At 49.7% G+C, this 25,631-nt stretch overlaps 1 protein-coding gene across 1 annotated transcript in view; it reads right to left on the reverse strand.

Annotated features, from left to right (window-relative positions):
• The window catches only part of LOC139247600 (oxysterols receptor LXR-alpha-like), a 317,920-nt gene that overhangs the window by 70,109 nt on the left and 222,180 nt on the right, over positions 1 to 25,631 (reverse strand). The window contains exons 4-5 of the mRNA XM_070871678.1: positions 12,841 to 13,046; positions 4,379 to 4,558 (exon numbers count right to left, since the gene is read on the reverse strand). Coding sequence (XP_070727779.1) covers positions 4,379 to 4,558; positions 12,841 to 13,046 — 386 coding nt within the window. The remainder of the gene's footprint in view (positions 1 to 4,378; positions 4,559 to 12,840; positions 13,047 to 25,631) is intronic.

Consider the following 25,631-nt stretch of genomic DNA (forward strand, 5'->3'; position numbering starts at 1 on the left):
GATAATCGCAGTGTAAAACACACTCTCCCACGGGCCATGTCCCAGTGATAATCACAGTGTAAAACACACTCTCCCACAGGCTAGGAATCAGGGATAATCCCAGTGTAAAACACACTCTCACACGGGCCAGGAATCAGTGATAATCCCAGTGTAAAACACACTCTCCCAGGGGCCAGGAATCAGGGATAATCCCAGTGTAAAACACACTCTCTCACGGGCCATGTCCCAGTGATAATCCCAGTGTAAAACACACTCTCCCACAGGCCAGGAATGAGTAATAATCCCAGTGTAAAACACACTCTCCCACGGGCCAGGAATCAGTGATAATCCCAGTGTAAAACACACTCTCCCACGGGCCAGGAATCAGTGATAATCCCAGTGTAAAACACACTCTCCCATGGGCCAGGAATCAGTGATAATCCCACTGTAAAACATACTCTCCCACGGGCCAGGAATCAGTGATAATCCCAGTGTAAAACACACTCTCCCACAGGCCAGGAGTCAGTGATAATCCCAGTTTAAAACACCCTCTCCCCCGGGACATGAATCAGTGATAATCCCAGTCTAAAACACACTCTCCCACGGGCCAGGAATCAGTGACAATCCCAGTGTAAAACACACTCACTCTCACATGCGAGGAATCAGTGATAATCCCAGTGTAAAACACACTCTCCCAGGGGCAGAAATCAGTGATAATCCCAGTGTAAAACACACTCTCCCCTGGGCCATGAATCAGTGATAATCCCAGTGTAAAACACAATCTCCCACGGGCCAGGAATCAGTGATAATCCCAGTGTAAAACACTCTCTCTCATGTGCCAGGAATCAGTGATAATCCCAGTGTAATACACACTCTCTCATGTGCCAGGATACAGGGATAGTCCAAGTGTAAAACACACTCTCCCACGGGCCAGGAATCAGTGATAATCCCAGTGTAAAACACCATCTCCCACGGGCCTGGAATCAGTGATAATCCCAGTGTAAAACACACTCTCCCTCGGGCCATGCCCCAGTGGTAATCCCAGTGTAAAACACACTCTCCCACGGGCCTGGAATCAGTGATAATCCCAGTGTAAAACACACTCTCCCACGGGCCAGGAATCAGTGATAATCCCAGTGTAAAACACACTCTCCCATGGGCCATGTCCCAGTGATAATCCCAGTTAAAACAGACTCTCCCCCGGGCTGGGAATCAGTGATAATCCCAACGTAAAACACACTCTCCCATGGGCCAGGAATTAGTGACAGTCCCAGTGTAAAACACACTCTCCCCCGGGCCATGAATCAGGGATAATCCCAGTGTAAAACACACTCTCTCACGTGCCAGGAATCAGTGATAATCCCAGTGTAAAACGCACTCTCCGCCGGGCCATGAAGCAGTGATAATCCCAGTGTAAAACACACTCTCCCACGGGCCAGGAATCAGTGATAATCCCAGTGTAGAACACACTCTCCCATGGGCCATGTCCCAGTGATAATCCCAGTTAAAACAGACTCTCCACCGGGCCGGGAATCAGTGATAATCCCAATGTAAAACACACTCTCCCATGGGCCAGGAATTAGTGACAGTCATAGTGTAAAACACACTCTCCCCCGGGCCATGAATCAGGGATAATCCCAGTGTAAAACACACACTCTCCCAGGGGCCAGGAATCAGGGATCATCCCAGTGTAAAACACACTATCCCACGGGCCAGAAATCAGTGATTATCCCAATGTAAAACATACTCTGCCCTATGCCATGAATCAGGGATAATCTCAGTGTAAAACACATTCTCTCATGTGCCATGAATCAGTGATAATCCCAGTGTAAAACACACTCTCCCACCGTCCAGGAATTAGTGACAATCTCAGTGTAAAACACACTGTCCCCCGGGCCAGGAATCAGTGATAATCCCAGTGTAAAACACACTCTCCCACCGGCCAGGAATCAGTGACAGTCCCAGTGTAAAACACACTCTCCCACAGGCCAGGAATCAGGGATAATCCCTGTGTAAAGCACACTCAACCACGGGCCAGGAATCAGGGATAATCCCAGTGTAAAACACACTCTCACACGGGCCAGGGATCAGGGATCATCCCAGTGTAAAACACACTATCCCACGGGCCAGGAATCGGGGATAATCCCAGTGTAAAACACACTCTCCCACGGGCCAGGAATCAGTGATAATCGCAGTGTAAAACACACTCTCCCACGGGCCATGTCCCAGTGATAATCACAGTGTAAAACACACTCTCCCACAGGCTAGGAATCAGGGATAATCCCAGTGTAAAACACACTCTCACACGGGCCAGGAATCAGTGATAATCCCAGTGTAAAACACACTCTCCCAGGGGCCAGGAATCAGGGATAATCCCAGTGTAAAACACACTCTCTCACGGGCCATGTCCCAGTGATAATCCCAGTGTAAAACACACTCTCCCACAGGCCAGGAATGAGTGATAATCCCAGTGTAAAACACACTCTCCCACGGGCCAGGAATCAGTGATAATCCCAGTGTAAAACACACTCACCCACGGGCCAGGACTCAGTGATAATCCCAGTGTAAAACACACTCTCCCACGGGCCAGGAATCAGTGATAATCCCAGTGTAAAACACACTCTCCCATGGGCCAGGAATCAGTGATAATCCCACTGTAAAACACACTCTCCCACGGGCCAGGAATCAGTGATAATCCCAGTGTAAAACACACTCTCCCACAGGCCAGGAGTCAGTGATAATCCCAGTTTAAAACACCCTCTCCCCCGGGACATGAATCAGTGATAATCCCAGTCTAAAACACACTCTCCCACGGGCCAGGAATCAGTGACAATCCCAGTGTAAAATACTCACTCTCACGTGCGAGGAATCAGTGATAATCCCAGTGTAAAACACACTCTCCCAGGGGCAGGAATCAGTGATAATCCCAGTGTAAAACACACTCTCCCCTGGGCCATGAATCAGTGATAATCCCAGTGTAAAACACAATCTCCCACGGGCCAGGAATCAGTGATAATCCCAGTGTAAAACACTCTCTCTCATGTGCCAGGAATCAGTGATAATCCCAGTGTAATACACACTCTCTCACGTGCCAGGATACAGGGATAGTCCCAGTGTAAAACACCATCTCCCACGGGCCTGGAATCAGTGATAATCCCAGTGTAAAACACACTCTCCCTCGGGCCATGCCCCAGTGGTAATCCCAGTGTAAAACACACTCTCCCACGGGCCTGGAATCAGTGATAATCCCAGTGTAAAACACACTCTCCCACGGGCCAGGAATCAGTAATAATCCCAGTGTAAAACACACTCTCCCATGGGCCATGTCCCAGTGATAATCCCAGTTCAAACAGACTCTCCCCCGGGCTGGGAATCAGTGATAATTCCATCGAAAAAACACACTCTCCCATGGGCCAGGAATTAGTGACAGTCCCAGTGTAAAACACACTCTCCCCCGGGCCATGAATCAGGGATAATCCCAGTGTAAAACACACTCTCTCACGTGCCAGGAATCAGTGATAATCCCAGTGTAAAACGCACTCTCCGCCGGGCCATGAAGCAGTGATAATCCCAGTGTAAAACACACTCTCCCACGGGCCAGGACTCAGTGATAATCCCAATGTAAAACACACTCTCCCACGGGCCAGGAATCAGTGATAATCCCAGTGTAATACAGACTCTCACACAGGCCAGGTATCAGTGAAAATCCCAGTGTAAAACACACTCTCCCCCGGGCCAGGAATCAGTGATAATCCCAGTGTAAAACACACTCTCCCACGGTCCAGGAATCAGTGATAATCCCAGTGTAAAACACACTCTCCCCCGGGCCAGGAATCAGTGATAATCCCAGTGTAAATCACACTGTCCCCCGGGCCAGGAATCAGTGATAATCCCAGTGTAAAACACACTCTCCCACGGGCTAGGAATCAGTGATAATCCCAGTATAAAACACACTCTCCCATGGGCCAGGAATCAGTGATAATTCCAGTGTAAAACACACTCCCCCACGGGCCAGAAATCAGTGATAAACCCAGTGTAACACACACTGTCCCACGGGCCAGGACTCAGTGATGATCCCAGTGTAAAACACACTCTCTCACGTGCCATGTCCCAGTGATAATCCCAGTTTAAACACACTCTCCCATGGGCCAGGAATCAGTGATAATCTCAGTGTAAAACACACTCTCCCACGGGCCAGGAATCAGTTGTAATCCCATTGTAGATTTTCTCACTATGCTCAGTGATGTTTTGGATGTGGCTCAGTGACTGAATGAGATTTGCAAACAGAACCTCTTTGGATCTCATGTGCCAATCAGCAATTATCTTGGCAATGTGCTAACGTGCTGTTTGTGCCCGAGCAGTGCATGCTGCTGCAGCCCCGCTGGAATTGGAACCATACCTCAATGGTGGAAGTCTTGAGCAGAGCGATCTGATCTTCACGGGTGAGATCCAGGAACCCCGTCACCTGTTTTGCGAAGTCAACTATTTCCTGGACAGAGATGATGGCCAGTTCGGTGAAGTGTGCAAACCTCTGCTGCCTCAGTTCTCGATTGTGTGAATCGACACTTAGCGGCCAAGGCTGTGGGACAAAGCATTGAATCCATCATCAACAACAACTTGTCTTTAAATAGCAGCTTTAACAAAGTAAACGTCCCAAGGCGCTTCACACAAGTATTATAAAACAAATATTTGACATTAAGTTGAAATTAGGGCAGGTGACCAAAAGCTTGGTCAAAGAGGTAGGTTTTAAGGAGCATCTTAAAGGAGGAAATAGGGATAAAGAGGCAGAGAGGTTTAGGCAGGGAATTCTTGAGCTTAGCCTCAGCAGCTATTGGCACGGCAACCGATGGTGGAACGATTATAATCAGGGATGCTCAAGTGTGCAGAATTAGTGGAGTGCAGCTATCTCGGGTAGTGTGGGGCTGGAGGAGTTCACAGAGATAGGGAGGGACGAGGCCATTAAGTGTATTGAAAACAATAATTTTGAAATCGAGCGAGCCAATGTTGGTCAGCAAGCACAGGGGTGACGATGATAGGTGAGCAAGACTTCGTGTGAGTTAGGACACAGGCAGCCAAGTTTTGGATAATCATGTGATAAAAGACATGAGGCACTGAACCCATCAATCTCAGAAACTTTGTGCATGAAGCATAAAAAAATAAGGTCTCATGAGCTGTGGTGGGGGCGGGGGCGGATTGCTCTGGTCACTAGGAGTGGTTAATAGTTTTAGTGAGAACTATCAGATCGCCCTTGTTATTTATAGTACTGCTTTGTTACCCAACCAGGGCAGTGACTGATCCCAAGTCCCCACTCTCCGACACCAGGGCAGTGACTGATCTTAAATCCCCACTGTTGTGTGTGGAGAAAGAGTCAGACTGAACACTGTGAGCTCAAAATAAATTGTGGCCTTAGTCTTTTATTGCAGGTCTCCAGGGTGCCTCTCCAGCCTGTGAGGCCTCCTTAAATACCTGTGCTCCCAAGGGATTATGGGATCCCTTGGGACTCTGGGGAATGAGCCCTCTGGTGGCTGTACAGAGTAAATACAAGTCCACATATATAACAACATTCCCCCCAAAGTAAATAGTGTAACTATTTACAATGTGAGTCGATCTGGGGCCCTTCTTGCCCTGGTTGATCGTCTCGGTGTGAAAGCTGGTGTTATTGAATCATTTGTTGGGCCCTCGCTGGGCTGCTGTGCAGCTGGCCTTGCTGGGCTGCCTGGTGTGTTGGGCCCTGCTGGGCTGCTGTAGATGATGGGTTCTGCTTCGTAGTCAACCGTGATGCCGGTTGCCACTGGTATGTATGTTGGGGGATCAAAAAAGGTAGGGTCCAAGGTGGGCTGCTCAGGATAGTCTGTGAATCTGAGTTTGATTTGGTCCAAGTGTTTCCGGTGAATGAGTCCATTTGAAAGTTTGACCTGAAACACCCTGCTCCCCTCTTTGGCCACGACAATGCCGGGAAGCCACTTGGGACCTTGTCCATAGTTCAATACAACTACAGAATCATTGATTTCAATCTCGCTTGACACATTTGCACTATCATGGTATGCACTTTGTTGAAGCCACCTGCTGTCTACCTGTTCATGTAGATCAGGGTGAACTAACGAGAGCCTTGTCTTAAATGCTCTTTTCATGAGCAGTTCAGCAGGTGGGATCCCAGTGAGTGAGTGTGGTCTCGTGCGGTAGCTGAGCAGGACTCGGGATAGGCGAGTCTGCAGTAAGCCTTCACTTACCCTCTTCAAGCCTTGCTTGATGGTTTGCACTGCTCCCTCTGCCTGACCATTGGACGCTGGTTTAAACGGGGCAGATGTGACATGTTTGATCCCGTTACGGGTAATGAATTCTTTGAACTCAGCACTGGTAAAACATGGCCCGTTGTTGCTCACCAGGGCATCGGGTAAGCCGTGTGTGGCAAACATGGCCCGCAGGATTTCAGTAGTGGCAGCGGACGTGCTAGCCGACATTATCTCACATTCAATCCACTTGGAGTACGCGTCTACAACCACAAGGAACATTTTACCCAAGAACGGGCCTGCATAGTCGACGTGTACCCTAGACCACGGTTTGGAGGGCCAAGACCATAAACTTAGCGGTGCCTCCCTGGGTACATTGCTTAACTGCGAGCATGTATTACATCTGTGAACACAGGACTCTAAGTCCACATCGATACCGGGCCACCATATGTGGGATCTGGCTTTGCTTTCATCATTACGATGCCTGGGTGGGTACTGTGGAGGTCATTGATGAAGGTGTCTCTGCCCTGCTTGGGGACCACTACTCGATTGCCCCACAGAAGGCAGTGTGCCTGTGTAGACATTTCATCTTTGCACCGCTGGAACTGCTTTATCTCTTCCTGCATTTCCACTGGGATACTGGACCAGCTCCTGTGAAGCACACAGCTTTTGACGAGAGATAATAAGGGGTCCTGGCTTGTCCAGGTTTTGATCTGTCGGGCAGTGACGGGTGATTGCTCACTCTCAAATGCTTCCATAACCATGGCTAGATCTGCGGGCTGCGCCATTTACACCCCCGTGGTGGACAATGGCAGCCGACTGAGAGCATCGGCGCAGTTTTCTGTGCCTGGCCTGTGCCGGATGGCATAGTTGTATGCGGACAACGTGAGCGCCAATCTCTGTGGGCTGATGCGTTGGTATTTATCCCTTTACTCTTGAAAAACAGGGATATAAGTTGCTTATGGTCAGTTTCCAATTTGAATTTGAGCCCAACAGGTATTGTTGTATTTTCTTTACCCCATAGACACATGCTAACGCTTCTTTTTCAATCATGCTGTAGGCTCTCTCGGCCTTAGACAGACTCCTAGATGCAGAAGCAACCGGTTGTAGTTTCCTGAAATCATTAGCTTGTTGCACACCCGACGCCATATGACGACGCATCACATGCTAGCACCAAACACTTACATGGATCATACAACACAAGCAATTTGTTTGAGCATAAAAATGTTCTCGCTTTTACAAAGGCATTTTCTTGGCTTTTTCCCCAAACCCATTCGCTCCCTTTTCGTAGTAAGACATGTAGTGGTTCTAGCAGGGTGCTGAGACCCGGTAAGAAGTTACCAAAGTAGTTCAAGAGTCCCAGAAACGACCGCAGCTCTGTCACGTTCTGTGGCCTTGGTGCATTCTCGATTGCCTCTGTCTTCGCGTTGGTGGGTCTGATGCCATCCGCCGCAATCCTCCTTCCCAAGAACTCCACTTCAGGCGCCAGGAAAACGCACTTCGAACGTTTTAACCTGAGCCCCACGCGGTTGAGTCAACTAAGAACTTCCTCCAGGTTCTGCAGATGCTCGACTGTGTTCTGACCTGTGACCAAGATGTCATCCTGGAAGACCACGGTGTGCGGGACCGACTTCAGTAAACTTTCCATGTTTCTCTGGAATATCACCGCCGCTGATCGGATTCCAAACGAGCATCTGTTATAAACAAAAAGACCTTTGTGCGTGTTGATGCAGGTGAGGGCCTTCGATGATTCCTCCAGTTCCTGCGTCATGTAGGCTGAAGTCAGATCCAGCTTCATGAATGCCTTTCCTCCCGCCAACGTTGCAAAGAGGTCATTGACTTTTGGTAGTGGGTATTGGTCCTGCAGGGAGAAACGATTGATAGTTACTTTGTAATCTCCACAAATTCTGACGGTCCTGTCTCCCTTGAGGACTGGGACAATAGGACTGGCCCACTCACTGAACTCGATCGGTGAAATGATGCCCTCTCGTTGCAGCCAGTCTAGCTCAATCTCTACCCTTTCTCTCATCATGTACGGTACTGCTCTCGCCTTGTGATGGATGGGTCGCGCCCCCGGAATTAGGTGGATCTGCACTTTTGCTCCTTGGAATTTCCCGATGCCTGGTTCGAACAGCGAAGGAAATTTGTTTAAAACTTGGCCACACGAAGTGTCGTCAGCGAGCGATAGCGCTCAGACGTCGTCCCAGTTCCAGCGTATCTTTTCCAGTCAGCTCCTGTCGAGCAGCGTGGGACCATCGCCCGGTACCACCCAGAGTGGTAGCTTGTGCACCACTCCATCGTAGGAGACCTTTACGGTAGCACTACCGATTACAGGAATCAGTTCTTTTGTGTAAGTTCTTAGTCTCGTACGAACTGGAGTTAAGACTGGCCTTGAGGCCTTGTTGCACCACAACCTTTCGAAAGTCTTTTTACCCATGATGGACTGGCTCGCGCCCGTGTCCAGCTCCATTGACACCGGGAGTCCATTTAGTTCAACATTCAGCGTTATCGGGGGACAATTCATGGTGAATGTGTGCACTCCATGTACCTCTGCCTCCTCGATCTGAGGCTCTGGTTCGTAGTGATCCTCCGTGGATCTGTCCTCCTCTGCAACGTGGTGGTTTGCAGGTTTAACAGGCTTCGCAGCTCGCCTGCACACTCGTTGGAGGTGTCTCATTGTTCCACAGCCCTTGCAAACATATCCTTTGAATCAGCATGAATGGAAATGATGATCACCCCCGCAGCACCAACAAGGTGTTCATGGCCTTGCATTCATCACCCTTGATGGTGGACTCTGAGACATCTGCAGACATGTAGCTGCAGGTATATGTGACCTGCCCTGTATGTTATGATTTGAAAACCAGCATCACTTTGTTCACAGTACTTGTAGCAACACTTGTGTGCTGAGAGATTTGCTTCGTATTGTCACTGGTGGCAATGAACGCCTGGGCTATCTCTATGGCCTTACTCAAGGTTGGGGTCTCTACAGTCAAAAGTTTGCGAAGTATGGTTTTTTGGCCAATGCCAAGTACGATAAAGTCTCTGAGCATATGCTCCAAATTCGCAATGTCCTGCAAGGTGTCTTAGCTCGGCGACATAACTCGCCACTTCCTGGCCTTCAGACCTTTTGTCAGTGTAGAACCGGTACCTCACCATCAGAACGCTTTCCTTCGAGTTCAAATGCTCCCGGACCAGTGTGCACAAGTCGTTGTACGGTTTCTCCGTGGGTTTTGCTGGAGTGAGCAGATTCTTCATGAGACCATACGTTGGTGCCCCACAGACAGTGAGGAGGATTGTTCTACGTTTGGCAGCGTTCTCTTCCCCATCTAGCTCGTTGGCCACGATGTATTGGTCGAATCGCTCCACAAAAGTTTCCCAACCATCTCCTTCTGAAAATTTCTCCAGGATGCCCATTGTTCTCTGTATCTTTGGGTTGGCTATCTGTATCTCATCACCAGTTGTTGTGTATGGAGAAAGAATCAGACTGAACACTGTGAGCTCAAAGTAAAGTGTGACCGTAGTCTTTTATTTCAGGCCTCCAGAGTGCCTCTCCATACCTGTGCTCCCAAGGGACTATGGGATCCCTTCGGACTCTGGTGAATGAGCCCTCTGGTGGCTGTACAGAGTAAATACAAGTCCATATATATAACACCCACTGTCCGACACCAGGGCAGTGACTGATCCCAAATCCGCACTGCCCGACACCAGGGCGGTGAGTTAGGGCCCGGTGTTGGAGCAACACACGGTAGCCTCGCGCCTAATGAGGCTAACTGGTCTGCTGGCCTCACTGAGATAGAATGGGTGAGTTACGGGCCCATTCCCAGCCCAGGAGGCAGATTGCGGGTCAAGGCAGGGATGTGAATTCGGCCAACAGTGGAAAAAGTGACGCAGCTATCAGCAAGACAAAAATCGAGTCCATTTCGATAGAGATAAAAGATAATGAAGATAATAAAGGATTAGTCATACAAATAGGTGTCGTTTACAGACCACCTGGAACCAGTGTCCTGCTGAATTGAATATCTCGGGTAGCAGATAGAGCTTTAAACTAATGAAGGGGGGTTGGGAGGATTCAGGAAAGAGTAAATTTAAAAGCAGCAAGAGAAATGTCAAGGCGGTAGAACAGAGCAGAGTGTTGGGTAAAAATAAGCCGAGTGGGTCAGGAAAGGGCAGAGAGTCACAAAGGTCATAGGGCATCAGTGACTAAGGTGACATCAGGGAAAGAGGTAACAGAGAGAGTAATGCAGTAGATGTAATATATCTAGGTTTTCAAAAGGCCTTCGATAAGGATCCCCACAATAGACTGATGGACAAGGTCCGAGAATGCAGAGTCAGGGGACAAGTCGCAGAATGGATCGCTAGCTGGCTTCAAGACAGAAAGCAGAGAGTAGGGGTAATGGGCAGCTATTCACAGTGGCAGAAGGTGGGTAATGGTGTTCCACAAGGATCAGTGCTGGGACCACTGTTGTTCACAATTTATATTAACAATTTAGACTTTGAAATCAAAAACACTATCTTTAAATTTGCGGATGACACCAAATTAGGGGGGATAGTCAATATTGCAACAAATTACAAGAGGACATTAATAAACGTTGCGACACAGGTTAACAAGGCCATAACAAAAGCTAAACAAGCACCAGGGTTTATTTCTAGAGGGATAGAATTGAAAAGTAGGGCAGTTATGCTAAACCTGTAAGGAAGCTTGGTTAGACCACACTGCGTACAGTTGTGGTCGCCATATTATAAAGAGGATATCGAGGCACTGGAGAGGGTGCAGAGAAGAATTATAAGGATGATACCAGAAATGCGAGGGTATACATATCAGGAAAGGATGAACAGGCTGGGTCTCTTTTCTCATGAAAAAAGAAGGCTGAGGGGTGACCTAATAGAGGTTTTTAAAATGATGAAAGCTTTTGATAGAGTGGATACAGAGAGTGTTACCACTTGTGGGGAAGAGCATAACTGGAGGTCATCAATATAAGATAGTCACCAAGAAATCCAATAGGGAATTCAGAAGAAACTTCCTTACCCAGAAAGTGGTGAGAATGTGGAACTCGCGACCACAGAGAATGCTGAAGCGAATAGTATCGATGCATTTAAGGGGAGGCTAGATAAGCATATGAGGGAGAAGGGAATAGTGGGTCATGCTGATAGATTTAGCTGAGGAAAGATGGGAGAAATGGAGCATAAACGTCGGCATGGACTGGTTGGGCCAAATGTCCTGTTCTGTGCCATATATCCTATGGACGAATTGAATGTAATATCTCCAAGTTTGCGGATGACACTAAACTGGCTGGAAGTGTGAGCTGTGAGGAGGATGCTAAGAGGCTGCAGGGTGACTTGGACAGGTTAGGTGAGTGGGCAAAAGCATGGCAGATGCAGTATAATGTGGATAAATGTGAGGATATCCACTTTGGTGGCAAAAACAGGGAGGCGGAATATTATCGGAATGGTGACAGATTAGGAAAAGGGGAGGTGCAACGAGACCTGCGTGTCATGGCCCTCAGCCTTCTTTTTTCAAGAGAAAAGAGACCCAGCCTGTTCATCCTTTCCTGATATATATACCCTCGCATTTCTGGTATCATCCTTGTAAATCTTCTCTGCACCCTCTCCAGTGCCTCGATATCCTTTTTATAATATGGTGACCACAACTGTACGCAGTGTGGTCTAACCAAGGTTCCATACAGGTTTAGCATGACTGCCCTACTTTTCAATTCTATCTCTCTAGAAATAAACCCGAGTGCTTGTTTAGCTTTTGTTATGGCCTTGTTAACCTGTGTCATTGAAAGTTGGCATGCAGGTACAGCAGGTAGTGAAGAAGGCAAATGGCGTGTTGGCCTTCATTGCGAGAGGATTTGAGTATAGGAGCAGGGAGGTCTTACTGCAGTTGTACAGAGCCTTGGTGAGGCTTCACCTGGAATATTGTGTTCAGTTTTGGTCTCCTAATCTGAGGAAGAACGTTCTTGCTATTAAGGGAGTACAGCGAAGGTTCACCAGACTGATTCCCGGGATGGCAGGACTGACATATGAGGAGAGACTGGATCAACTGGGACTTTATTCACTGGAGTTTAGAAGAATGAGAGGGGACCTCATAGAAACATTAAAAATTCTGACGGGATTGGATGCGGGAAGAATGTTCCCGATGTTGGGGAAGTCCAGAACCAGGGGTCACAGTTTAAGGGTAAGGGGTAAGCCATTTCGGACCGAGATGAGGAGAAACTTCTTCACTCAGAGAATTATGAACTTCTGGAATTCTCAACCACAGAAAGTTGTTGAGGCTAGTTCGTTAGATATATTCAAAAGGAAGTTAGATATGGCCCTTACGGCTAAAAGGATCAAGGGGTATGGAGGGAAAGCAGGAATGGGGTACTGAAGTTGCATGATCAGCCATGATCATATTGAATGGTGGTGCAGGCTCAAAGGGCCAAATGGCCTACTCCTGCACCTATTTTCTATATTTCTATGTTTCTAATCCTATGTAATCTTATGCAATGAGCCAAGGCTGACACTGGGCAATGAATTACGTGCAGTGAATTTTGGCGACTGTGTGTCTCCAGAACTGTGAGCCAGTGATGCTGTATGCCTGAATGCCTTTGCTGGGTTCAGGTCAGCGATCGGCGTGCCCAACACTTACCGTCACTTTCAATCGGTCACTGAACGAACGCTTGTTACACTGCTGCTGAGCAACCACGAGTTTTCTGATCATCTCAACCTGCGCCACGGTAAGTCTCGGAATGTCCCAGCCGGAGAGAGGACTTGGGGTCACCATCATTGTCTTTGTCACCTCTTCCTCCAGCTTCTTCATCTTCTTTAGTCGGATCTGTTCCTCCGACAGGACGCCTGTAAAATACTCATTAAATTCAGCGCAGTCACAGGGCACTGTACATACAGTCACACATTAATCTCAGCGCACAGTCACACGCCAATGTACACTGACTGGCGTCTCTCAGTCCGCTACCTCAGGGAGATATCTGTACACTGACTGGCGTCTCTCAGTCCGCTACCTCAGGGAGATATCTGTACACTGACTGGTGTCTCTCAGTCCCTCTCCCTCAGGGAGATATCTGTACACTGACTGGTGTCTCTCAGTCCGCTACCTCAGGGATATATCTGTACACTGACTGGCGTCTCTCAGTCCGCTACCTCAGGGAGATATCTGTACACTGACTGGTGTCTCTCAGTCCGCTACCTCAGGGAGATATCTGTACACTGACTGGCGTCTCTCAGTCCGCTACCTCAGGGAGATATCTGTACACTGACTGGTGTCTCTCAGTCCGCTACCTCAGGGATATATCTGTACACTGACTGGTGTCTCTCGGTCCCTCTCCCTCAGGGATATATCTGTACACTGACTGGTGTCTCTCGGTCCCTCTCCCTCAGGGATATATCTGTACACTGACTGGTGTCTCTCAGTCCCTCTCCCTCAGGGAGATATCTGTACACTGACTGGGGTCTATCAGTCCCTCTCACTCAGGCAGATATCTGTACACTGACTGGTGTCTCTCAGTCCCTCTCCCTCAGGGAGATTTCTGTACACTGACTGGTGTCTCTCAGGCCCTCTCTCTCAGGGAGATATCTGGACACTGACTGGTGTCTCTCAGGCCCTCTCTCTCAGGGAGATATCTGTACACGGACTGATGTCTCTCAGCCTTGCTGCCTTAGGGAGATATCTGTACACTGACTGGTGTCTCTCAACCCCTCTCTCTCAGAGAGATATCTGTACACTGACTGGTGTCTCTCAACCCCTCTCTCTCAGGGAGATATCTGTAGACTGACTGGTGTCTCTCAGTCCCGCTCCCTCAGGAAGATATCTGATCACTGACTGGTGTATCTCACTCCCCTCTCCCTCAGGGATATAAGTGTATACTGACTGGTGTCTCTCAGTCCCCTCACCCTCAGGAGATATCTGTACACTGACTGGTGTCTCTCAGTCCCTCTCTCTCAGCGAGATATCTGTGCACGGGCTTGTGTCTCACAGTCCCTCTCTATCAGGGGATATCTGTACACTGACTGGTGTCTCTCAGTCCTGCTCCCTGAGGGAGATATCTGTCCGCTGACTGGTGTCGCTCAATCCCCTTTCTCAAGGAGATATCTGTACACTGACTAGTGTCTCTCAGTCCCTCTCCTTCAGAGAGACATCTGTACACTGACTGGTGTCTCTCAGTCCACTCCCTCAGGGAGATATCTGTACATTGACTGGTGTTTCTCAGTCCCTGTCCCTCAGGGAGATATCTGTACACCGACTGGTGTCTCTCAGTCCCTCTCTCTCAGGGAGATATTTGTGCACTTGTCATGTATTCAACCAGCATTGTAACCCATGTATAATCTGACCTAAGTTGTACACTATGAGAACACTGACCACTAGGTGGTGAACTTGTGGGAGATACTCCTAACCTCGACATTCAGATATAAAAAGGGAAGCTCCACCCACTTCCCACTTCCATCACTTGAGTGCTAAGGAATAAAGGACAGGCCACAGACTGACCTTCTCTCAAGCATTTATACTTTATAGCAAGGACGTATTAATGGCGACAAGAAACTGTGATTTAAAGCACGCGAGCATGGCCATTAGCAGAACACATGAGAGGTACTGTGTTAAGGAATGGTTGGACAGAGATTCAACATTGTCAAAGCAGCACACAGTTCTCCTGGCAGACACGGGCAGTCGGGCAAGCCACAACATGTAGTCGAACCCAAAGGGGGAGTTCGACAGAGACAATGGCAAGCTGAACGGCGATTCACGCCTTTGCAAGGGACAATGCGGCCAGTAATGGGGCCATCAACACCTGTTAATGGCGCACTCAAGGGCAATAACAGGGGCAGTCAGGGACGATCGACTGGCAAGGGACCTTTTGTTTCAAACAGCAGCTCATGCTGGAGGCATGGAAGCACACACTCAGCCGGAGTTTGCAGAGGTGAGCAAAATACCTGCAGAAATTGCAGAAATGAATGCTGGGGGAAATCGCTGGAAGCTGAAGTTCAGTGAGTTCATGTGGAGCACGTATACAGTTCATACACCAGGACACCACCAATAATGATGAAAGTGCTCCTCAATGGCATCCCAGTATAAATGGAGTTAGACACGGGTGCCAGCCAGTCCCTGATGGGTATCAAACCGTTCGAAAAGTTGTGGGTGTCCAAGGCCAGGAGGCCAAAATTATCGCCGATTGACGCACAGCTATGGACTTACACAAAGGAGATCATTCTGGTGCTAGGCAGCGCCACGGTAGTCGTGACCCACAACGATTCGGAGAACAGACTGCCACTCTGGGTTGTCCCGGGGGAGCACTACTGGGGAGGAGTTGGCTTGCTGTCATTAACTGGAAATGGGGCGATGTCAATGCAATTTCCTCTGTGGAGCGCGTATCATGCTCACAGATACAAGACAAATTCGACTCATTATTTCGACCTGGCTTTGGCACTTTCATGGGGGCCAAGGTAGTGATTCACATAAACCAGTACACCACAAGGCCAGAGCGATGCCATACATGATGCGGGAAAAGATAGAAGGCGAATTGGACCGCCTGCTGAGGGAAGGCATCATCTCGAATTCAGTGACTGGGCAAGCCCGATTGTGCCGGTGCTCAAGGCGGATGGGTCGGTCAGGATATGTGGTGATTACAAGGCCACCATCAATCGGGTGTCACTCCAAGACCAGTACCCGCTACCGAGAGCGGAGGACCTCTTTGCGACGCTATCCGGTGGCAAACTTTTTTCAAAATTGGACCTGACCTCAGCTTACATGACCCAGGAGCTGGCGAGTGAGTCGAAGAAGCTGACCACCATCACGACACACAAGGGGTTGTTTGAGTACAACAGATGTCCTTTCGGGATTCGCTCGGCTGCCGCGATCTTCCAACGAAATATGGAAAGCCTCCTCAAGTCGATTCCAGGGACGATGGTTTTTCAGGACGACATCCTCACCACGGGTTACGATACTGAAGAACACCTCCACAACCTGGAGAAGGTGCTACACAGACTGGACCGGGTAGGGTTGCGACTGAAAAAGGCGAAGTGCGTGTTCCTAGCTCCAGAGGCAGAATTCCTGGGAATGAAGATAGCAGCAGTCGGGATCAGCCCTACTGTGTCCAAGACAGAAGCGATCCAGAGAGCACCCAGACCCCGTAACACGACGGAGTTGCGTTCATTCCTGGGGCTCCTGAACTATTTTGGGAACTTTCTTCCCAAATTGAGCATGCTGCTAGAGCCGCTACACGTACTCCTATGCAAAGGTCGTGAATGGATCTGGGGGGACAGCCAGGAAAGGACTTTTAATAGAGCACGCAATTTGTTATGTTCCAACAATCTGTTAACGCTATATGACCCATGTAAGAAACTTGTTTTAACGTGCGATGCGTCGTCCTATGGTGTCGGTGTGTGTTGCAGCATGTCAATGCCAAGGGTCAGTTACAGCCGGTAGCTTATGCCACCAGAAGTCTGTCCCAGGCAGAAAGGGGCTACGGGATGGGAGAAAAGGAGGCACTCACATGTGTTTATGCGGTAAAGAAAATGCACCAGTACCTGTTTGGCAGGAAATTTGAGCTGGAGACAGATCAGAAACCCCTAACGTCCCTTTTGGCCGCCAACAAGGCCATAAATGCAAACGCATCGGCCCGCATACAGAGGTGGGCACTCACGTTAGCCGCCTATGACTACACAATTTGGCACAGACCGGGCACTGAAAACTGCGCCGATGCACTCAGCAGGCTCCCACTAGCCACCACTGAGGGGACTACCGAGCATGCTGCTGAGATGGTCATGGCTGTTGAAGCTTTCGGAAGCGAAGGCTCACCCGTGACAGCCCGTCAGATTAAAGTCTGGACAAATAGAGACCCGCTATTGTCTCTAGTCAAGAAATGTGTCCTGAATGGGGACTGGGCAGCCACGTACAGGGCATGCCCTGAGAAATTTAAACCATTTCACATGCGCAAGGATTAACTCTCGATTCAGGCCGATTGCCTACTGTGAGGAAACCACGTAGTCATGCCCCAGATGAGCAGAGAGGTGTTCATCAGAGAACTCCACAATGAGCACCCGGGCATTGTCACGATGAAGGCAATTGCCAGGTCACACGTTTGTTGGCCAGGGATAGACGCAGATCTGGAACTTTGTGTTTGCAGGTGCAACACGTGTGCCCAGCTGGGCAATGCGCCCAGGGAAGCCCCCCTTAGCTCCTGGCCATGGCCCGCCAAACCTTGGTCACGCATCCATGTGGACTACGCAGGTCCTTTCATGGGAAAAATGTTTTTGGTTGTAGTAGACACCTACTCCAAATGGATCGAGTGTGACATTTTAAATTGAAGCACATCTTCTGCCACAGTAGAAAGTCTATGGGCAATGTTCACCACCCACGGTCTACCGGACACCTTGGTCAGCGACAATGGCCCGTGCTTCACAAGCACTGAATTCCAGGACTTCATGGCAGGCAATGGAATTAACCATGTTAGAACAGCACCGTTCAAGCCGACCTCAAACGGCCAGGCAGAACAAGCAGTGCAGATAATCAAACAGGGGATGCTCAGAATCCAAGGGGGTTCCCTACAATGCCGCTTATCACGCCTCCTGTTGGCCTACAGATCCCGACCACACTCGCTCACAGGGGTTCCACCCGCAGAGCTGCTAATGAAAAGGACGCTCAAAACCCGGTTATCCCTTATACACCCCACCATGAAATAAATTGTCGAGAGCAGGCGCCAGTCACAATATGACTACCATGACAGGAATGAGAGGGCGCGATGTATTGATGTAAATTACCCTGTTTTTGTCCTCAACTACGCTGCAGGGCCCAAATGGCTCGCAGGCACTGGGTTGCCAAAGAGGGAAATAGGATTCTGGTAGTTAAACTTACCAATGGACAAATCTGCCGCAAACATGTGGATCAAACAAAAAGGAGGTTCAGCAACCCCATAGAAGAAGCAGAGGCAGAACACGATGTAGAGTTCACTCCACCACAGGTGACCGAACACAGGAACCAAAGGGAGGAGAGCCCAATCACTGTGGGCAGTCCGGACAGGCCTGAGGCACCGCAAACAGCAGACACTCAGGCCAGCGCCCAACTCAGGCACTCTACAAGGAAACGTAAACCACCAGAGAGACTCAACCTGTGATCCCAATAAGACTTTGTGGGGGAAGGTGATGTCATGTATTCAACCAGCATTGTAACCCATGTATAATCTGACCTAAATTGTACACTGTGAGAACAATGACCACTAGGTGGTGAACTTGTGGGAGACACTCCTAACCTCGACCTTCAGATATAAAAGGGGAAGCTCCACCCACTTCCATCACTTGAGTGCTAAGGAATAAAGGACAGGTCACAGACTGACCTTCTCTCAAGCATGGGCCTCGTGTCCATTTATACTCTATAGTAATGACGTATTAACACTGACTGGTGTCTCTCAGTGTTCTCCCTCAGGGAGATATCTGTACACTGACTGGTCTCTCTCAGTCCCTCTCTCTCAGGGAGATAGCTGTACACTGACTGGTGTTTCTCAGTCGCTCGCCCTCAGGGAAAAATTTGTATACTGACTGGTGTCTCTCAGTCCCCTCTCTCAAGGAGATAACTATACACTGACTCGTATCTCTCAGTCCCTCTCCCTCAGGGAGATATCCATACAGATTGGTGCCTCTCAATCCCCTCTCTCTCAAGGAGATATCTGTACACTGTCTGGTGTCTCTCAATCTCTCTCCCTCAGGGAGATATCTGTACACTGACTGGTGTCTCTCAATCCCTCTCCCTCAGGGAGATATATGTACACTGACTGGCGTCTCTCAGTCCCTGTCCCTCAGGGAGGTATCCGGAGACTGACTGGTACCTCTCAGTCCCTCTCCCTCAGGGAGATATCTGTACACTGACTGGTGTCTCTCAGTCCCGTCTCCCTCAGGGAAATATCTGAACACTGACTGTTGTCTCTCAGTCCACTCTCCCTCAGGGAGATATATGTACACTGACTGGTGTCTCTCAGTCCTGCTCCCTCAGGGAGATATCTGTACACTGACTAGTGTCTCTCAGTCCCCTCTCGCTCAGGGAGATATCTGTGCACTGATGGGTGTCTCTCAATCCCATCTCTCAGGGAGATATCTGTGCACTGATGGGTGTCTCTCAATCCCATCTCTCAGGGAGATATCTGTACACGGGCTGATGTCTCACAGCCCCTCACTTTCAGGGGGATATCTGTACACTGATTCTCAGTCCACTCTCACTCAGGGAGATATCTGTACACTGACTGGTGTCACTCAGTCCATCTCCCTCAGGGAGATATCTGTACACTGACTGGTGACTCTCAGTCCCTCTCTCTCTGGGAGATAACTTTACACTGACCGGTGTCTCTCAGTCCGTCTCCCTCAGGGAGATATCTGTACACCGACCGGTGTCACTCAGTCCTGCTCTCAATGAGATATCTGTAAACTCACTGGTGTCTCTCAGTCCGTCTCCCTCAGGGAGATATCTGTTCACTGACTGGTGTCTCTCAGTCCCTCTCCCTCAGGGAGATATCTGTACACTGACTGGTGTCTCTCAGTTCCCTCTCTCTCTGGGAGATATCTTTACACTGACCGGTGTCTCTCAGTCCCTCTCCCTCAGGGAGATATCTGTACACTGACTGGTGACTCTCAGTCCCTCTCTCTCTGGGAGATATCTTTACACTGACCGGTGTCTCTCAGTCCCTCTCCCTCAGGGAGATGTCTGTACACTGACAGATCTTTCCCAGGGACATATCTGCACGTTGAATGCTGTCTCTCAGTCCTTCTCCATCAGCGAGATATCTGTACACTGACTGGTGTCTCTGAGACCGGCTCTCCCTCAGGAAGATACCTGTACACTGACTGGTGTCTCTCAGTCCCTCTCCCTCAGGGAGATATCTGTAAACTGACTGGTGTCTCTCAGTCCCCTCACACTCAGGAATATATCTGTACACTGACTGCTGTCTCTCAGTCCCTTTCCCTCAGCGATTATTCTGTACACTGACTGTTGTCTCTCAGTCCCCGCTCCTTCGGGTATATATGTGTACACTGACTGGTGTCTCTCAGTCCCCTCTCCCTCACGGAGATATCTGTACACTGACTGGTGTCTCTCAGTCCCTCTCCCTCAGGGAGATATATGTACACTGACTGGTATCTCTCAGTCCCCTCTCCCTCAGGGAGATATCTGTACACTGACCGCTGTCTCTTAGTCCCCTCTCCCTCAGGGAGATATCTGTACACTGACTGGTGTCTCTCAGTCTCTGTTGCTCAGGGAGATATCTGTACACTGACTGGTGTCTCTCAGTCCCTCTCCCTCGGGGATATATCTGTACACTGACTGGTGTCTCTCAGTCCCCGCTCTCTCGGGAATATAACTGTACACTGACTGGTGGCTCTCAGTCCCTGTTGCTCAGGGAGATATCTGTACACTGACTGGTGTCTCTCAGTCCCTCTCCCTCAGGGAGATATCTGTACACTGACTGGTGTTTCTCAGTCCCCTCTCCCTCAGGGAGTTATCTGTAAACTCACTGGTGTCTCTCAGTCCCTCACCCTCAAGGATATATCTGTACACTGACTGCTGTCTCTCAGTCCCCGCTCCCTCGGGGGTATATCTGAACACTGACTGGTGTCTCTCAGTCCCCTCTCCCTCAGGGAGATATCTGTACACTGACTTGTGTTTCCCAGGGAGATATCTGTACACTGACTTCTGTCTCTCAGTCCCTCTCCCTCAGGGAAATGTCTGTAAACTGACTGATGTCTCTCTGTTCCCTCTCTCTCAGGCAGATATCTGTACACTGACTGGAGTATCTCAGTCCCTCTCCATCAGCGAGATATCTGTACACTGACTGGTGTCTCTCAATCCCGCTCTCCCTCAGGAAGATGTCTGTAAACTGACTGGTGTCTCTCAGTCCCCTCACACGCAGGAATATATCTGGACACTGACTGGTATCTCTCTGTCCCTCTCCCTCAGGGATATATCTGTACACTGACTGGTGACTCTCAGTCCCCTCTCCCTCACGGAGATATCTGTACACTGACTGGTGTCTCTCAGTTTCTCTCCCTCAGGGCGATATATGTACACTGACTGGTATCTCTCAGTTCCCTATCCCTCAGGGAGATATCTGTACACTGACCGCTGTCTCTTAATCCCTTCTCCCTCAGGGAGATATCTGTACACTGACTGGTGTCTCTCAGTCCCTGTTGCTCAGGGAGATACCTGTACACTGACTGGTGTCTCTCAGTCCCCGCTCTCTCGGGGATATATCTGTACACTGACTGGTGTCTCTCAGTCCCTCTCCCTCAGGGAGATACCTGTAAACTGACTGGTGTCTCTCAGTCCCTCTCCCTCAGGGAGATATCTGTATACTGATTGGTATCTCTCAGTCCTGCTCTCCACCAGGGAGATATCTGTACACTGACTGCTGTCTCTCAGTCCCTCTCCCTCAGGAAGATATCTGTACACTGACTGGTGTCTCACAGTCCCCTCTCCCTCAGGGAGATATCTGTATACTGACTGGCGTCTCTCAGTTCTGCTGTCCCTCAGGGAGATATCTGTACATTGACTGGTGCCTCTCAGTCCCTCTCTCTCAGGAATATATCTGTACACTGACTGGTGTCTCTCAGTCCCTGTTGCTCAGGGAGATATCTGTACACTGACTGGTGTCTCTCAGTCCCCGCTCCCTCGGGGAGATATCTGTACACTGACTGGTGTCTCTCAGTCCCTCTCCCTCAGAGAGATATCTGTACACTCACTGGTGACTCTCAGTTCCTCTCTTTCTGGGAGATATCTGTACACTGACCGGTGTCTCTCAGTCCCTCTCCCTCAGGGAGATATCTGTACACTGACCGGTGTCTCTCATTCTCTCTCCCTCGGGGAGATATCTGTACATTGACTGCTGTCTCTCAGTCCCTCTCCATCAGGGATATATCTGTACACTGACTGGTGTCTCTCAGTCCCTCTCCCTCAGGAAGATATCTGTACACTGACTGGTGACTCTCAGTCCCTCTCTCTCTGGGAGATAACTTTACACTGACCGGTGTCTCTCAGTCCGTCTCCCTCAGGGAGATATCTGTACACCGACCGGTGTCACTCAGTCCTGCTCTCAGTGAGATATCTGTAAACTCACTGGTGTCTCTCAGTCCGTCTCCCTCAGGGAGATATCTGTTCACTGACTGGTGTCTCTCAGTCCCTCTCTCTCAGGGAGATATCTGTACACTGACTGGTGTCTCTCAGTTCCCTCTCTCTCTGGGAGATATCTTTACACTGACCGGTGTCTCTCAGTCCCTCTCCCTCAGGGAGATATCTGTACACTGACTGGTGACTCTCAGTCCCTCTCTCTCTGGGAGATATCTTTACACTGACCGGTGTCTCTCAGTCCCTCTCCCTCAGGGAGATGTCTGTACACTGACTGATCTTTCCCAGGGACATATCTGCACGTTGAATGCTGTCTCTCAGTCCTTCTCCATCAGCGAGATATCTGTACACTGACTGGTGTCTCTGAGACCGGCTCTCCCTCAGGAAGATACCTGTACACTGACTGGTGTCTCTCAATCCCTCTCCCTCAGGGAGATATCTGTAAACTGACTGGTGTCTCTCAGTCCCCTCACACTCAGGAATATATCTGTACACTGACTGCTGTCTCTCAGTCCCTTTCCCTCAGCGATTATTCTGTACACTGACTGTTGTCTCTCAGTCCCCGCTCCTTCGGGTATATATCTGTACACTGACTGGTGTCTCTCAGTCCCCTCTCCCTCACGGAGATATCTGTACACTGACTGGTGTCTCTCAGTCCCTCTCCCTCAGGGAGATATATGTACACTGACTGGTATCTCTCAGTCCCCTCTCCCTCAGGGAGATACCTGGACACTGACCGCTGTCTCTTAGTCCCCTCTCCCTCAGGGAGATATCTGTACACTGACTGGTGTCTCTCAGTCTCTGTTACTCAGGGAGATATCTGTACACTGACTGGTGTCTCTCAGTCCCTCTCCCTCGGGGATATATCTGTACACTGACTGGTGTCTCTCAGTCCCCGCTCTCTCGAGAATATAACTGTACACTGACTGGTGGCTCTCAGTCCCTGTTGCTCAGGGAGATATCTGTACACTGACTGGTGTCTCTCAGTCCCTCTCCCTCAGGGAGATATCTGTACACTGACTGGTGTTTCTCAGTCCCCTCTCCCTCAGGGAGTTATCTGTAAACTCACTGGTGTCTCTCAGTCCCTCACCCTCAAGGATATATCTGTACACTGACTGCTGTCTCTCAGTCCCCGCTCCCTCGGGGGTATATCTGAACACTGACTGGTGTCTCTCAGTCCCCTCTCCCTCAGGGAGATATCTGTACACTGACTTGTGTTTCCCAGGGAGATATCTGTGCACTGACTTCTGTCTCTCAGTCCCTCTCCCTCAGGGAAATGTCTGTAAACTGACTGGTGTCTCTCAGTTCCCTCTCTCTCAGGCAGATATCTGTACACTGACTGGAGTATCTCAGTCCCTCTCCATCAGCGAGATATCTGTACACTGACTGGTGTCTCTCAATCCCGCTCTCCCTCAGGAAGATATCTGTACACTGACTGGTGTCTCTCAGTCCCCTCACACGCAGGAATATATCTGGACACTGACTGGTATCTCTCTGTCCCTCTCCCTCAGGGATATATCTGTACACTGACTGGTGACTCTCAGTCCCCTCTCCCTCACGGAGATATCTGTACACTGACTGGTGTCTCTCAGTTTCTCTCCCTCAGGGAGATATATGTACACTGACTGGTATCTCTCAGTTCCCTATCCCTCAGGGAGATATCTGTACACTGACCGCTGTCTCTTAATCCCTTCTCCCTCAGGGAGATATCTGTACACTGACTGGTGTCTCTCAGTCCCTGTTGCTCAGGGAGATACCTGTACACTGACTGGTGTTTCTCAGTCCCCTCTCCCTCAAGGATATATCTGTACACTGACTGGTGTCTCTCAGTCCCCGCTCTCTCGAGAATATAACTGTACACTGACTGGTGGCTCTCAGTCCCTGTTGCTCAGGGAGATATCTGTACACTGACTGGTGTCTCTCAGTCCCTCTCCCTCAGGGAGATATCTGTACACTGACTGGTGTTTCTCAGTCCCCTCTCCCTCAGGGAGTTATCTGTAAACTCACTGGTGTCTCTCAGTCCCTCACCCTCAAGGATATATCTGTACACTGACTGCTGTCTCTCAGTCCCCGCTCCCTCGGGGGTATATCTGAACACTGACTGGTGTCTCTCAGTCCCCTCTCCCTCAGGGAGATATCTGTACACTGACTTGTGTTTCCCAGGGAGATATCTGTACACTGACTTCTGTCTCTCAGTCCCTCTCCCCCAGGGAAATGTCTGTAAACTGACTGGTGTCTCTCAGTTCCCTCTCTCTCAGGCAGATATCTGTACACTGACTGGAGTATCTCAGTCCCTCTCCATCAGCGAGATATCTGTACACTGACTGGTGTCTCTCAATCCCGCTCTCCCTCAGGAAGATATCTGTACACTGACTGGTGTCTCTCAGTCCCTCTCCCTCAGGGAGATATCTGTAAACTGACTGGTGTCTCTCAGTCCCCTCACACGCAGGAATATATCTGGACACTGACTGGTATCTCTCTGTCCCTCTCCCTCAGGGATATATCTGTACACTGACTGGTGACTCTCAGTCCCCTCTCCCTCACGGAGATATCTGTACACTGACTGGTGTCTCTCAGTTTCTCTCCCTCAGGGCGATATATGTACACTGACTGGTATCTCTCAGTCCCCTATCCCTCAGGGAGATATCTGTACACTGACCGCTGTCTCTTAATCCCTTCCCCCTCAGGGAGATATCTGTACACTGACTGGTGTCTCTCAGTCCCTGTTGCTCAGGGAGATACCTGTACACTGACTGGTGTCTCTCAGTCCCCTCACACGCAGGAATATATCTGGACACTGACTGGTATCTCTCTGTCCCTCTCCCTCAGGGATATATCTGTACACTGACTGGTGACTCTCAGTCCCCTCTCCCTCACGGAGATATCTGTACACTGACTGGTGTCTCTCAGTTTCTCTCCCTCAGGGAGATATATGTACACTGACTGGTATCTCTCAGTTCCCTATCCCTCAGGGAGATATCTGTACACTGACCGCTGTCTCTTAATCCCTTCTCCCTCAGGGATATATCTGTACACTGACTGGTGTCTCTCAGTCCCTCTCCCTCAGGAAGATATCTGTACACTGACTGGTGACTCTCAGTCCCTCTCTCTCTGGGAGATAACTTTACACTGACCGGTGTCTCTCAGTCCGTCTCCCTCAGGGAGATATCTGTACACCGACCGGTGTCACTCAGTCCTGCTCTCAGTGAGATATCTGTAAACTCACTGGTGTCTCTCAGTCCGTCTCCCTCAGGGAGATATCTGTTCACTGACTGGTGTCTCTCAGTCCCTCTCCCTCAGGGAGATATCTGTACACTGACTGGTATCTC

The sequence above is a fragment of the Pristiophorus japonicus genome, unplaced genomic scaffold (assembly GCF_044704955.1).
Source record: "Pristiophorus japonicus isolate sPriJap1 unplaced genomic scaffold, sPriJap1.hap1 HAP1_SCAFFOLD_274, whole genome shotgun sequence".
Taxonomy (NCBI): Eukaryota; Metazoa; Chordata; class Chondrichthyes; family Pristiophoridae; genus Pristiophorus; species Pristiophorus japonicus.